At 44.1% G+C, this 14,984-nt stretch overlaps 1 protein-coding gene across 5 annotated transcripts; it reads right to left on the bottom strand.

Annotated features, from left to right (window-relative positions):
- Positions 1-1,659: 1,659 nt before the first annotated feature.
- On the bottom strand, positions 1,660-7,988 carry LOC134320296 (uncharacterized). 5 transcript variants are annotated; one of them, XR_010013672.1, is made up of 5 exons: positions 7,297-7,988; positions 6,551-7,216; positions 6,261-6,470; positions 2,355-2,610; positions 1,660-1,956 (listed from the first exon to the last, which is right to left on the bottom strand). XR_010013672.1 is itself a non-coding variant. In XM_063001637.1 (3 exons), exons 1-3 carry the CDS (start codon positions 7,925-7,927, stop codon positions 6,343-6,345), a joined length of 1,425 nt encoding a protein of 474 aa, XP_062857707.1. In that variant the 5' UTR covers positions 7,928-7,988; the 3' UTR covers positions 4,498-6,342. The 5 variants fall into 5 exon arrangements, 1 of the variants encoding a protein (XP_062857707.1); XR_010013670.1 differs by having other exon boundaries at positions 1,660-2,231; XR_010013671.1 differs by having other exon boundaries at positions 1,661-2,121.
- Positions 7,989-14,984: the final 6,996 nt, after the last annotated feature.

A 14,984-nucleotide genomic window follows, 5' to 3' on the forward strand; every position in this document is an offset into this window, starting at 1 on the left:
TTTTCCTCCACCAGCATCACGTAGTGACCTGGCCACTATCCTGCAAGAAGAATGGCTTAAAATCCCTCTGACCACTGTGCAGGACTTGTATATGTCATTTCCAAGACCAATTGACTCTGTATTGGCCGCAAAAGGAGGCCCTACACCATACTAATAAATTATTGTGGTCTAAAACCAAGTGTTTCAGTTATTTTGTCCAACCCCTGTAGTTATGGCTATATTGGCCCAATCCAATGTGCAATACTTGTCACTTATCACTTCACTTTATATTTAATATTTAATCTATATTTAATCTGGACCGTGTACTGTATACTTGGAACTGCACCTTCCTGCACTTTTACTTTTAATTCCATTCCATTTGGTTATTTTGTTCAATCCATCCTCATCATTTATAACTGCTCTGTAGCTATGCAGCAGTGGCGATTTCTCTAAGACTGCAAGGGAAGCTCAGCTTCCCCTAAAATGTCCAAAATTAAATGGTCAAATATGTACAGTTGTGTTAACATTTCATTGACTACAAATGCGTTAGAATACGTATATCTCGAGGATGAGTTCGTTCAGAATCAGCTAATTATCACAAATCGACTCGATTTTCTTAACTTAACTCATACATTCCCGTATAGATGCATTTGCCCACAGAAGCTGAGCGTCTCTTCACTTCTATGGGACTGCGTTGAGGTTTTTTTTTCATTGCTTCGAAACTCGCCGGTCATTGGATAAATGCCTCGATTTTGTCCCGCCCCCGGACGCTGAGCGTCTCTGGGGGTGAATGGAGCTGTGGGCGGGTGTGGACGCTGAGCTTCTGCAAGATGATTGGAGGATCAGTCGAAACGCTGAATCCCGTTTTGATTGACAGCTAGTTTGAGCGCTACACCGTCACTTCTCAAACTCAAACTCAAAAGAGGCTTTATTGGCATGACAAATAGGGACATTCGTATTGCCAAAGCAATACACTTCATTAGTCACTTAATCACTAGGAGCTTCAGTCCCATCGCGGATTTTGCAAGTGAAGTCGAAAGACAAACTGCTGTAACCCATTTCAGGCCATTTTCTTGTAAAAGGAACAGAGGGCAGAATTTATGTGTAAATAAATTGACAAATTTTATGATGTAAGCCGACAATGAGCTTCCCCTCTTTGAAAGACCAGCAGCCGCCACTGCTATGCAGTATATGTAAAACTCAGGTTACATTCAATCTGTCAAAGTGTTTGTACTTTTTTCGAATTTATATTGTTGTATTTTTTCTTTATAGTGTGTATTTGATTTGATTTGATGTACAATGCTACTGGGACTCTAATTTCCTTCGGGATCAATAAAGTATCTGTCTGTCTATCTATCTATCTATCTATCTATCTATCTATCTATCTATCTATCTATCTATCTATCTATCTATCTATCTATCTATCTAATACCTGCTCTGTGGGGGTCCTGACCATTGAAGAACAGCATGAAAGGGGGTAACAAAACATGTAGAAACAAATGAACTACAGTCAGTAATTTTAGAACTACAAAGTGCTTCTATATGGTAAGTGGAGCTGATAACATGGACAGTGAGTGTAGAAACCAGGAGGTGATTTTAATATATTTATTCTGTTTGCTTTATCCTGGTCAGGGTTGTGGTGGGTCCGATTAATTGAGCAAAAGGCAGAAAACACACACACACACACACACACACACCTCTTTACTAGAAAATCTTTTCATTCTTTTATGTTTTAGTTTCTTTGTGTTTATTTGACTTTTTCCAGCTTCTGTTTTTTTTATAAGAATTAAAACCTAAAAGAAACCTGAAGAATCTCAGTATGAATGAAAGTCTCTGTTGTGAATGTTGGTTCGGATCCACTGCTGAGCTTCTGCTGAGCTTCTTCACGGTTCGATTCGATTCTCTAGATCAGAGGTCACTAACAGGCGGACCACGGTCCGGGTCCGGACCCAGAAGCTGTCCCATACGGACCCGGACCTATAGCCAAAACAGAAAGTTAGGATTTGAAACCTGACGGAGCGCTTCTATTTTAACCGGCGCAGCTTTTGTAGTCTTTACGGTAGCGGTTTAGCGGATGAGAACCAATCACTTGACACCACTCAGCCAATCAAGTCTGTGCATTCCAGCCGGTAAACACTGCGACTGCAGTGCAGACAGTTGAGAGAGTTAGAGGCGAGTTACATGTGAAAAGACGGTGGAAATTAAAAGAAAGATAGCGAATGTAGAAAAAATTAAGGGAGAGATACAGACAACTGTGCAGGAGAAAGTTGAGAAAAAGACGAGTGAGACAGGAGACAAATGGCGCTCTCCAAAAAAGAAACGTGTACAGCGAAATTACAGCATTTAATGATGGAGAGACTCATTTCTGTTCTTACTTCCCACTGGAACACAATTTATTGTCCGGTCCGGGTCCTCTCTGTGTGTGCATGTTCTCCCCGTGTCCGCATGGGTTTCCTTCGGTGCTCCGGTTTCCTCCCACAGTCCAAAAACATGCAAGTGAGGTGTATTGGAGATACTAAATTGTCCATGACTGTGTTCGATATAACCTTGTGACCTGATGAATCTCGTGTAATGAGTAACTACCGTTCCTGTCATGAATGTATCCAAAGTGTAAAACATGACGTTAAAATCCTAATAAATAAACAGACATTTGATTTGACAGTTATTGATAACATGCAGATGTTGATACAACTACTAGGCTACATTATACTATATTGTATATATGTTATAGTGGTTAAGGTACTGGACTAATAAACAGAAGGTTGCCGGTTCAAGCCCCGCCACCACCAAGTTGCCACTGTTGGGTCCCTGAGCAAGGCCCTTAACACTCAATTGCTCATTGTGTTCCGCTCATTGTGTAAGTCGCTTTGGATAAAAGCGTCTGCTAAATGCTGAAAATGTAAATGTAAATATCAATATATTTACATTATATATATATATATAGTTAAACATTTCGGACCTTCGCTTCAAGAAATTTTCTCTAACTGGACCCCTTTAAATTTTAGTTGAATACCCCTGCTCTAGATGATTGTGTGTAAAATCTCATCACAAACACGATTCCTACAACCAGCATTCATCTGACACCAGCTTTATTGATGGAGAAGAAGGGAAAGGGAAGAGAAGGAAGCAGCCGGCCGGAGATATTCACGTTCTCAGCTAGATCCACATCTCGTTTCAGAACCTGGGTAAGGAGCGGGCGTCACGTCTTCGGCTTTATTTGCTACGGAGCTCTGTTCTGCCCCCAAGAGGAAATGATTTAATTTTCCAGATCTAAGAGTTCCACAGGGTAGAAGACATGCTGAGCAGGTACATCAAGAATATGACGATGCTGAGATAACTGATGATGCTCTGTATGGGGTGGTGAAGCCAGAATCCTGGTACTGGAGGAGCCCAACATCTCTCAAGATGAAGCTCAGCTCACAAAGTCCCAGAATTCCTTCAGAAATCCAACACGAGGTGTTGAAGCCAGAATCCTGGTACTGGAGGAGCCCAACATCTAAGATGATCAAGCTCAGCTCACAAAGTCCCAGAATTCCTTCAGAAATCCAACACTTGAGGTGTTGAAGCCAGAATCCTGGTACTGGAGGAGCCCAACATCTAAGATGATCAAGCTCAGCTCACAAAGTCCCAGAATTCCTTCAGAAATCCAACACTTGAGGTGTTGAAGCCAGAATCCTGGTACTGGAGGAGCCCAACATGTAAGAAGATGAAGCTCAGCTCACAAAGTCCCAGAATTCCTTCAGAAATCCAACACTTGAGGTGTTGAAGCCAGAATCCTGGTACTGGAGGAGCCCAACATCTAAGATGATCAAGCTCAGCTCACAAAGTTCCAGAATTCCTTCAGAAATCCAACACTTGAGGTGTTGAAGCCAGAATCCTGGTACTGGAGGAGCCCAACATCTAAGATGATCAAGCTCAGCTCACAAAGTCCCAGAATTCCTTCAGAAATCCAACACTTGAAGTGTTGAAGCCAGAATCCTGGTACTGGAGGAGCCCAACATCTCTCAAGATGAAGCTCAGCTCACAAAGTCCCAGAATTCTTTCAGAAATCCAACACTTGAGGTGTTGAAGCCAGAATCCTGGTACTGGAGGAGCCCAACATCTAAGAAGATGAAGCTCAGCTCACAAAGTCCCAGAATTCCTTCAGAAATCCAACACTTGAGGTGTTGAAGCCAGAATCCTGGTACTGGAGGAGCCCAACATCTAAGATGATCAAGCTCAGCTCACAAAGTGCCAGAATTCCTTCAGAAATCCAACACTTGAGGTGTTGAAGCCAGAATCCTGGTACTGGAGGAGCCCAACATCTAAGATGATCAAGCTCAGCTCACAAAGTCCCAGAATTCCTTCAGAAAGCCAACACTTGAGGTGTTGAAGCCAGAATCCTGGTACTGGAGGAGCCCAACATCTAAGATGATCAAGCTCAGCTCACAAAGTCCCAGAATTCCTTCAGAAATCCAACACTTGAGGTGTTGAAGCCAGAATCCTGGTACTGGAGGAGCCCAACATCTAAGATGATCAAGCTCAGCTCACAAAGTCCCAGAATTCCTTCAGAAATCCAACACTTGAGGTGTTTAAGCCAGAATCCTGGTACTGGAGGAGCCCAACATCTAAGAAGATGAAGCTCAGCTTACAAAGTCCCAGAATTCCTTCAGAAATCCCACACTTGAGGTGTTGAAGCCAGAATCCTGGTACTGGAGGAGCCCAACATCTAAGAAGATGAAGCTCAGCTCACAAAGTCCCAGAATTCCTTCAGAAATCCAACACTTGAGGTGTTGAAGCCAGAATCCTGGTACTGGGGGAGCCCAACATCTAAGATGATCAAGCTCAGCTCACAAAGTCCCAGAATTCCTTCTGAAATCCAACACCACCACCACGAGCAACCAACAGTTCTCAGAAGCACCCGGAACTAGAGATGTACCGATCAGGGTTTTTGGCACCGATTTCGATCTCTAATCTTCTTTGAGGGTGATAGGCCGATAGCCGATTCGGATTGGGGGGGGGGTTGACGGGGGGTTTACTTTTTAAACTAAAGCAATTTATTTTTTCACCCACAGGAGACATATTTCATTAGTCTAACTGACCACACACGCAGGTTTAATGTTATCCAGTTCAGTCTGAAAAAAACTTGAAATAGGGAAACAGTGAAGATAAACCGGTGCCAAATGCTGCCACGTGTGTGTGTGTGTGTGTGTGTCTTTAAGAGAGACGATCTGTTCGCAGTATTGATATAAGTGATTCACGAGTCGATTCATTTTATGCGAAGCGTTTCTCTTCTCAGTTATCTCTCCGTGTTAATTAATTAATTAATTAATGTCGTGGTTTTAAATAAACACCAGCTACTACAGAACATTCTGTGTGACTCTCTTACATTAAAAAGCTTCATTAAACCGCTATTACCACAGAGCGGTAACCGAGTCAGAGTCGTTCTGTCTGTGGAGCTAAAAGTTTTCTGTCAGTCACTGCAAATGATCCTGAACTAACCAACTTAGTAACTAATAAACTTTTGCCTCCGATTGGCTCTGTAACGTTTTCTGCTCTCATCTACATCAAAAGCAAGAACCGCTTACGATTTACCAAAGTGAACCACGAGTTCATATAATGTGCTCATAGAATTGACTTAGATGGGGTCGGGTTGAATTATCTTTTTAAAGTAAATATTTCAATCGGCAAAATTCCATCGTATGTATGATGCACAACGTTAATTATGTTATTTTAGGTTGTAAAGTGCGATGTTTGTTGAATGGTGATACGATGGTTGGAGCTTTGTAGCTCAATGTCTGGATCAATCCACTGAGCTGTTAAGCTTAACATGGAGATGATGTTTGTATATCACACGATCGGATCTGCTGAATTTAGGAAATATCGGCCGATCGCATATTTTGATAAAAAATCGGCCGATTTCGATACATAGCCGATCGATCCTCCCATCTCTACCAGGAACCACAGACTCTGGTATCATGAGGACTTCTGGTACCAAGATGGAACCAAGTCTGTGGAACAGCGATCGTATCCTGCACAGAGAAGTTTAAGACAACCCCGACCCTAAGAGCACCGGAGAACATTCCGGTACACCGGAGCTCTCAACCACGAAGCTCTCAGCCAAGAAGCAAGAGGGAGCAAGAGGGAACAAGATGGACCGGTCCAGGTCTGGAGGGACCAACATGGGGCAGAACGCAGCAGTGCCAGGCGGATGGTAAAGGGAACGGCATTTTCACGTCGATAAAAGCTGAAGTCCTGAAGGTGAAAAAGCTGGTTTAAGTTCTGAATCTTCTGCTCCTCACCAAAATGATCTTACATGGAGAATTGTCTGAGAATGTGCTATATAGCTGAGGAGGGAATATCATTTGGGGGATTGTGGGGAAATTAGAGGGGGGAAACTTTGTTTGATCTCTTGTTGCAGATCCTCTTCATGGTCTGCCAGGATCTTCTGAAGAATCCCAGGATCTGGTCCTTCTTCTTCTTCTTCTTTTTCTTCATCTTTTCTGCGGTGCCTTTGGATGAGAGAAGAAGAATGAAACACGGTTTGGTGATGATGGTTTGATGAAGAACTGGATGTAGAGCCGTTACTCACAGATTGCTTCTTTAGCTGGAGCTTCAGCGGGCAGCTTCTTTACCGGCTGAACCAGGATCTTCCTGCAGGTTGGATCGATTTCTGGTATCGGGTCAGTCATGGTGGATTTCTCACTCTTCTCCTTTTGACCAAAAGTATCCTTGATCTCGTCCAGGACAGAGTTGGTCTGCTGACAGGAGGCCACATTAAGCTCCTTTGACATGATGCTGATGGTGGACTCAGGGCCCCTGACCTTCTGGTCCTTATTTTGAGGGACGTTGGTCACCTCGATCTTATCCAGGACGGAGTCGGTCAGCTGACAGGAGGCCACATTAAGCTCTTCTGACATGATGCTGATGGTGGACTCAGCGCCCCCAACCTTCTCGTCCTTATTTTGGGGGACGTTGGTCACCTCATCCTCATCCAGGACAGAGTCGGTCAGCGGGGAGGAGGCCACATTAAGCTCCTCTGACATGACGCTGATGCTGGACTTAGTGACCCCAACCTTCTCTTCCACACTATTGGGCAGGTGGACGTAGGTGCTCCCCAGTGAGTCCTGGACCTGCTTGGTAACGATCTCCATGTTTGATCTCTTGTTGAAGATCCTCTTCGTGGTCTGCCAGGATCTTCTGAAGAATCCCAGGATCTGGTCCTTCTTCTTCTTCTTCTTCATCTTTTCTGCAGTGCCTTTGGATGAGAGAAGAAGAATGAAACACGGTTTGGTGATGATGGTTTGATGAAGAACTGGATGTGGAGCCGTTACTCACAGATTGCTTCTTTAGCTGGAGCTTCAGCGGGCAGCTTCTTTACCGGCTGAACCAGGATCTTCCTGCAGGTTGGATCGATTTCTGGTATCGGGTCAGTCATGGTGGATTTCTCACTCTTCTCCTTTTGACCAAAAGTGTCCTTGATCTCGTCCAGGACAGAGTTGGTCCGCTGACAGGAGGCCACATTAAGCTCCTTTGACATGATGCTGATGGTGGACTCAGCACCCCCGACCTTCTCGTCCTTATTTTGGGGGACGTTGGTCACCTTGATCTTATCCAGGACGGAGTCGGTCAGCTGACAGGAGGCCACATTAAGCTCCTTTGACATGATGCTGATGGTGGACTCAGCGTCCCCAACCTTCTCGTCCTTAATTTGGGGGACGTTGGTCACCTCGTCCTCATCCAGGACGGAGTCGGTCAGCAGGGAGGAGGCCACATTAAGCTCCTCTGACATGACGCTGATGGTGGACTTAGTGACCCCAACCTTCTCGTCCACACTATCGGACAGACGGACGTTGGCGCTCCCCGGCGAGTCCTGGACCTGCTTCATGAATTCTCTGTTAATGTAGATGGTGATGATCTCCATGTCGTCGTCCTCAGGCGTCGGTGTGGATTCTCTCTGGATCTCCATCTGATTCACCCAGGAGAAGAAATTTAATTCAGTTCTTTTATTAAAAATTCATTTCAAATCATTTCTGTTATTAATGCTGCAAAATTCTTTTGAACTGATTAAATATCGAGTCTGAAATGAATTCACAACACTGGTGATGTTGTGGATCAGTTTTTATTATTTATTCTTTTTTATTTCATATACAAATACTAAAACGTCCTGAAACGTCTCATTTATTACATTCAGATAAGAGCTGAAACTGTCAAATGTTCATTAGATCAGATGAAATGAGATATTAGATTATTTTAGATCAGATATTTTAAGATTACATGAGATCAGATTAAATAAAATGAGATGAAATGAGATATTAGATTATTTTAGATGAAATATGATGAGATTATATGAGATCAGATGAAATGAGATATTAGATTAGACATTAAATAAAATCAGATGGTTGTTTGTTCTCACCTCTCTCTCTCTCTCTCTCTCTCTCTCTCTCTCTGTTGCTTGTTGCTTCTCTGGGTGCAGAAGTAAAATGATGAACTCTCTCCCTCCTCCTGAAGGACCTGCAGCACCGCGATCAGGAATCATGTGACGTCACAGTAGGTGAAGCAGCCGCTCAGCGCAGGTGTGTCGCGTCACCGCACCGCTGCCAAGTCACGTGATGAGTTTAAAATAACGGTTTAAAAGTATTATGTATTATTGTAATAATTGGTTTTAAAGCGGCTTAAATCATCATGAAGTTTTAAACTAAGATCAGTAACTGGTTCCAGTGATCATTCAGCTCTGTACATCTCACACCTCAACACTGAGTGTAGGTTTAAACTCCTGCATGTCACGTTTTATAAAGCTTCTGTGGAATTTAGTTAAAGTTGCAAATGCTGCGAATTCTGAGAATGTACAGAGTAAAATGCACTGTTTATGTTTTATCTAAAACTATTTTATATTATAATTCAATAAACAAAATAAAACTAAAGGATATTTGAGCAAATCTTAGATCAGAACCGTCCTGCAGAAATCTCACACAGAGACGTGATTCCTCCCACTCTTATAAATGCAACTGACTTTATTTTAACAAAAAAGTGACATATTGCAGCTTTTAAACGAACAAATAAATAAATAAACAGCGTAAACATCAGTGAGTCTGTTCAGGAGGTTTAAAGCTGCAGTGTGGAACTCTTCAGGATTTGGAGAGTTGGAGACCCCCTGTGGAAGAAAAGCGCAACTGCAAGTGATTGATGGAGGAAAAAATGCTGCATCTAGATTTCTTTTATTTTTCATTTATTTATTCACTGTCTGTTTCACCAGTGCTTAATCCTGGTCAGGGTCGCAGTGGGTCCAATTCATTGGGTGAAATGTAGGAAACTTTTACCTGTTGTTTACTGCTGAAAAGAAAACAGCTCTGTTGTGATCAGATTGTTTAAGTATAATTAATTTAATTTTTAATATAAAATCTTTTAACACTTTAATGTTCCAGGTTTATAAGAGTTCTTTCCTGTGTTAAACCCTCACCGATGCTGCAGTCAGTTCCTCACAACAACCGCTTTTATTCACCTCCATTAAATCCCTCCGTCTGAACGAAGTGGGGTGACGGTAAAATATAAACATGGATCTAATAGCACTAGCACTATTGCTGATTGTAATGTTTAACCTGTAGCGTCAGCTGTTCCGTCATCCGGTAACCATCGGTGACCTGGGTATAAAATGTATTAAATAATGAACGAGTTCCACACTGCAGCTTTAACCTCGAACATCTTCACATCGTCTCACGTCACGTCCAGTTTTATGTTTAATTTTCTTTCAGCTTTTCACAATGATAAAACGCTGATGACAAAAATCTAGTAAAAATGGTGACGTTTGGTTTACAAACTTCGGTTTTTTTTAGTAAGGCAGGAGCCACGTTACTCATTTTACAGGTTGGAATATAAAAACAGGTACTTTCATTGCATCCATAATACAGGTTAATATATATACAGTGTATCACAAAAGTGAGTACACCCCTCACATTTCTGCAAATATTTCATTATATCTTTTCATGGGACAACACTATAGACATGAAACTTGGATATAACTTAGAGTAGTCAGTGTACAGCTTGTATAGCAGTGTAGATTTACTGTCTTCTGAAAATAACTCAACACACAGCCATTAATGTCTAAATAGCTGGCAACATAAGTGAGTACACCCCACAGTGAACATGTCCAAATTGTGCCCAAATGTGTCGTTGTCCCTCCCTGGTGTCATGTGTCAAGGTCCCAGGTGTAAATGGGGAGCAGGGCTGTTAAATTTGGTGTTTTGGGTACAATTCTCTCATACTGGCCACTGGATATTCAACATGGCACCTCATGGCAAAGAACTCTCTGAGGATGTGAGAAATAGAATTGTTGCTCTCCACAAAGATGGCCTGGGCTATAAGAAGATTGCTAACACCCTGAAACTGAGCTACAGCATGGTGGCCAAGGTCATACAGCGGTTTTCCAGGACAGGTTCCACTCGGAACAGGCTTCGCCAGGGTCGACCAAAGAAGTTGAGTCCACGTGTTTGGCGTCATATCCAGAGGTTGGCTTTAAAAAATAGACACATGAGTGCTGCCAGCATTGCTGCAGAGGTTGAAGACGTGGGAGGTCAGCCTGTCAGTGCTCAGACCATACGCCGCACACTGCATCAACTCGGTCTGCATGGTCGTCATCCCAGAAGGAAGCTGACGCACAAGAAAGCCCGCAAACAGTTTGCTGAAAACAAGCAGTCCAAGAACATGGATTACTGGAATGCCCTGTGGTCTGACGAGACCAAGATAAACTTGTTTGGCTCAGATGGTGTCCAGCATGTGTGGCGGCGCCCTGGTGAGAAGTACCAAGACAACTGTATCTTGCCTACAGTCAAGCATGGTGGTGGTAGCATCATGGTCTTGGGCTGCATGAGTGTTGCTGGCACTGGGGAGCTGCAGTTCATTGAGGGAAACATGAATTCCAACATGTACTGTGACATTCTGAAACAGAGCATGATCCCCTCCCTTCGAAAACTGGGCCTCATGGCAGTTTTCCAACAGGATAACGACCCCAAACACAACCTCCAAGATGACAACTGCCTTGCTGAGGAAGCTGAAGGTAAAGGTGATGGACTAAACCCAATTGAGCACCTGTGGCGCATCCTCAAGTGGAAGGTGTCATATACGGTAGTAAAAAATGTGTTTGCGCTTGTACGATGTTATTTACGGCAGTAGAGAGCCGAGGGCTGGGAGGGGAGATAAACACAAGGAGAGGGTTACCGAGACGGTGTGTGTGTATGCTGTTGCATGGCTGAAGCTCATTAATAAAAGTTAACCTGAGCAAAGTAAAGCCTCCGATCCTTTCCTTTACATGGTGTCAGAAGTGAAAAAGTAATGGCGAAATTCAACCCTCCGACAAACTTTTCTTTCGACAAGCCGAGTGAGTGGCCGGATTGGAAGCAGCGTTTCGTGAGATTCAGAACCGCTACTAAGCTGGACAAGGAGGATGGCGCTGTGCAAGTGAGTAGCCTGATATACGCTATGGGAAGCGAGTCTGAAAATGTCTACCGTTCGTTCGCATTTGACGAAGAGGGACACAGAAATGACTTTGACAGAGTGCTTGCAAAATTCGATGAGTACTTTGTGCCCAGGAGGAATGTAATACACGAACGCGCGTGTTTCCATCAGCGAGTGCAAAGACCCGGTGAGAAAGCCGAAACTTTTATAAGAGCTCTGTATGAACTGTCTGAACATTGCGACTTTGGCGCTAGTAGAGACGAGAATATTCGCGACCGAATTGTGGTGGGAATACTCGATAAAGATGTCTCACGGAGACTGCAGCTAATGAAGGACCTGACACTAGCACTGACCATCGAGACAGTCAGGCAGTCGGAGGAGGTTACTTCACAAGTCAGCATGCAGGGAGAAGCAACAGGAGTAATACATGAGGTCACGCACAAGAGCAGCAAATACACCAAGCACCAAGGTAAGCCAAAAAGTTGATATGTGGCAAAAGAAGGCACAGTAAAGATGAAAACTGCCCAGCGAGAAAATCCAAATGCAATGCATGCAGTAAAATTGGACATTGGGGTAGAGTGTGTCGAAACAGGAAAGCTGTGAGAGAGGTGACTGAACTAGAAGCGCAGTCATATTTTCTAGGGGCCGTGAGTAAGGCAGAGGGTTCATCAGAACAATGGGCTGTCAAGCTGCTGGTGGGCTCCACACCGGTAGAATTTAAAATCGACACTGGCGCTGATGTGAGCATCATTAGCGAGGAGGCCTACCACTCACTCATCCCCAGAAGACCACTAGAGCCTGCAAATATTCCATTGGATAGTCCAGGTGGTGAGCTGCAGTGCATAGGGCGAGTTCAGAGCACTGTGACCTATAAAGGAGAAACACACCCAATCACAGCATATGTCATCCGCGGGCACACTGTAAGCAACCTGCTTAGCAGACCACTGTCAGTGAAAATGAATCTGGTAAAAAGAGTAAATCAATTAGTGTGCAACAGAGGACATTCACAAGCATTCGGTGAGCATGGGACATTAAAGACTGAACCTGTAAAAATACAGCTGAAAGACAATGCTCAGCCATATGCAGTACATGCAGCACGGCGTGTACCTTTCCCCATGTTGCAAAAGGTCAAAGAGGAGCTCCAGAGGATGGAGAGAAATGGCATTATTGCGAGAGTGACGCAGCCCACTGACTGGTGTGCACCTATAGTGCCAGTCTTAAAGAAGAGCACAGGTAAAGTCCGTATTTGTGTTGATCTCAAGAAACTGAACGAGGCTGTAAAAAGAGAACAGTATATACTGCCTACTACAGAAGAGATCACAGCAAAACTAAGTGGAGCCACTGTATTCTCCTCACTTGATGCTGCCAGTGGTTTCTTCCAGATACCGCTGCACCCAGACAGCTGTAAACTAACCACTTTCATAACACCATTCGGAAGATTCAATTTCAAGCGTCTTCCATTCGGGATTACCAGCGCTCCAGAAATCTTCCAAAGAAAGATGAAAGAGACACTACAGGGGCTGTAGGGCGTTGAAGTCTTTATGGATGACATTCTAGTTTATGGAACTACAACAGAAGAGCGCGATCGTTGCCTGGAGATGGTGATGCAGCGCATTGAGACAGCTGGCATGAAACTCAACCGTGAGAAGTGCTCTATCAGGCAGAACCAGCTACGGTTCCTCGGACATCTAATTGACCAGTCCGGTATCCGCCCAGACCCCGACAAGGTGGAAGCCATTCGGCAGCTACCGCCACCTGCAGACGTGCAGGAGTTGAAAAGAATACTGGGAATGGTGAATTATCTAGGAAGATACATTCCCAACCTCTCAACTGTAGGACAACCACTATATGAGCTTCTAAAAAGAAACAAGAACACATGGACATGGGATCATGCACAACAAACAGCTTTTGAAAACATAAAAGAACTGCTGACGACTGCACCAGTACTTGCCTACTATGACGTAAACAAGCCCACTGCTATGCCAGCAGATGCAAGTAGTTATGGACTGGGAGGAGTTCTCCTTCAGCTCCATGGAGAGCAGTGGAAACCTGTGGCATTTTGCTCCAGACGCCTAACTGAAGCAGAAACGCGCTACGCTCAAATAGAGAAGGAGAGTTTGGCTGGCGTGTGGGCATGTGAGAGGTTCGACAGATACCTCAATGGACTGGAGAAGTTTAAACTTGTGACAGACCACAAGCCATTAGTACCCCTTATCAACAACCGCAGCCTGGACAATGTACCTTTACGTTGTCAGCGTCTTCTCATGAGGCTTATGAGATTTAACCCCATTGCAGAATATGCTCCAGGAAAAATCTGGTCATCGCTGACACCTTGTCACGCAGTCCGCTGGCTGCCATGGGGGTAGAATCCAAAACGCACAGTGAGGTAGCATGTTACGTGGCTAGTGTAATAGGGGGAATCCCTGCTTCTCCAAGCAAAATGGAGGAAATTAGAGCAGCTACATCCTTTGATGCTGAATTGCTGTCTGTCATGAAACTCATAAGAACTGGATGGCCTGAGCACTTAAGCAGCGTACCTGAGAGTGCAAGAGAGTACATCCAAGTGAAATCTGAACTGTCAGTTTACGATGGCCTTGTCCTCAGAGGGAGTAGAATTGTTGTGCCACGGCTGATGAGGAGCGAAATTCTCCAGAAAATCCATGAAGGGCACCAGGGACTAGTGAAATGTCGAGAGAGAGCAAATTCATCTGTGTGGTGGCCCAAGATTAGCAAGGAAATAAGCGAGCTTGTGACATCATGCCAGGTGTGCCGTGAACTGAAAAGAACACAACAAAAGGAACCTCTCATCTCTACAGCACTTCCTGAACGACCCTGGAAGAGAATTGCAATGGACTTGTGTGAGTACAAACACCATCAGTACCTGGTAATTTCAGACTATTACTCCAGATTTATTGAAATTTTACACTTGCCAACAACAACAAGTTTACAAGTGATAAATAAACTGAAAACAGTTTTTGCTAGATTTGGTATCCCAGATGAGGTAGTGAGCGATAATGGACCACAGTTCTCATGTGCTGAATTTCAGGACTTTGCTAGACAGCTTGACTTTAAGCACTGTACTTCGAGTCCCCACCATCCACAAGGTAATGGACATGCTGAGAGAGCTGTGCAAACGGCAAATAAAATTCTCAAACAAAATGATCCTGTGATGGCTCTGATGAGCTACAGGTCCACTCCATGTTCCTCCACTGGTTTCAGCCCAGCTGAGTTGCTGATGGGGAGGAAAATCAGAACTACACTACCTACCTTGGAGAAGAATCTACTATTAAAATGGCCAAATAGAACTGCAGTGAAGGTAAAGGACAGTAAGGAGAAGGCTAAACAGGCTTACTACTTCAACCGCCGTCATGGAGCCAAGCCCTTACCTGCACTGCAACCAGGAGGTGCTGTGTTCTGTAGGTTGGATCATGAAAGGTCGTGGTCTTTACCAGCAGTGGTCTCGAGTGAGAGCACAACCCCAAGATCTTTTGTTGTCAGGACACAGCAGGGAGCGGAGCTGCGGCGGAATCGCCGTCATCTTCAGTTAGGGCCAGTTTCTAAACCTGCCCAAGTAA

This window comes from Trichomycterus rosablanca, chromosome 9 (assembly GCF_030014385.1).
Source record: "Trichomycterus rosablanca isolate fTriRos1 chromosome 9, fTriRos1.hap1, whole genome shotgun sequence".
NCBI lineage: Eukaryota > Metazoa > Chordata > Actinopteri > Siluriformes > Trichomycteridae > Trichomycterus > Trichomycterus rosablanca.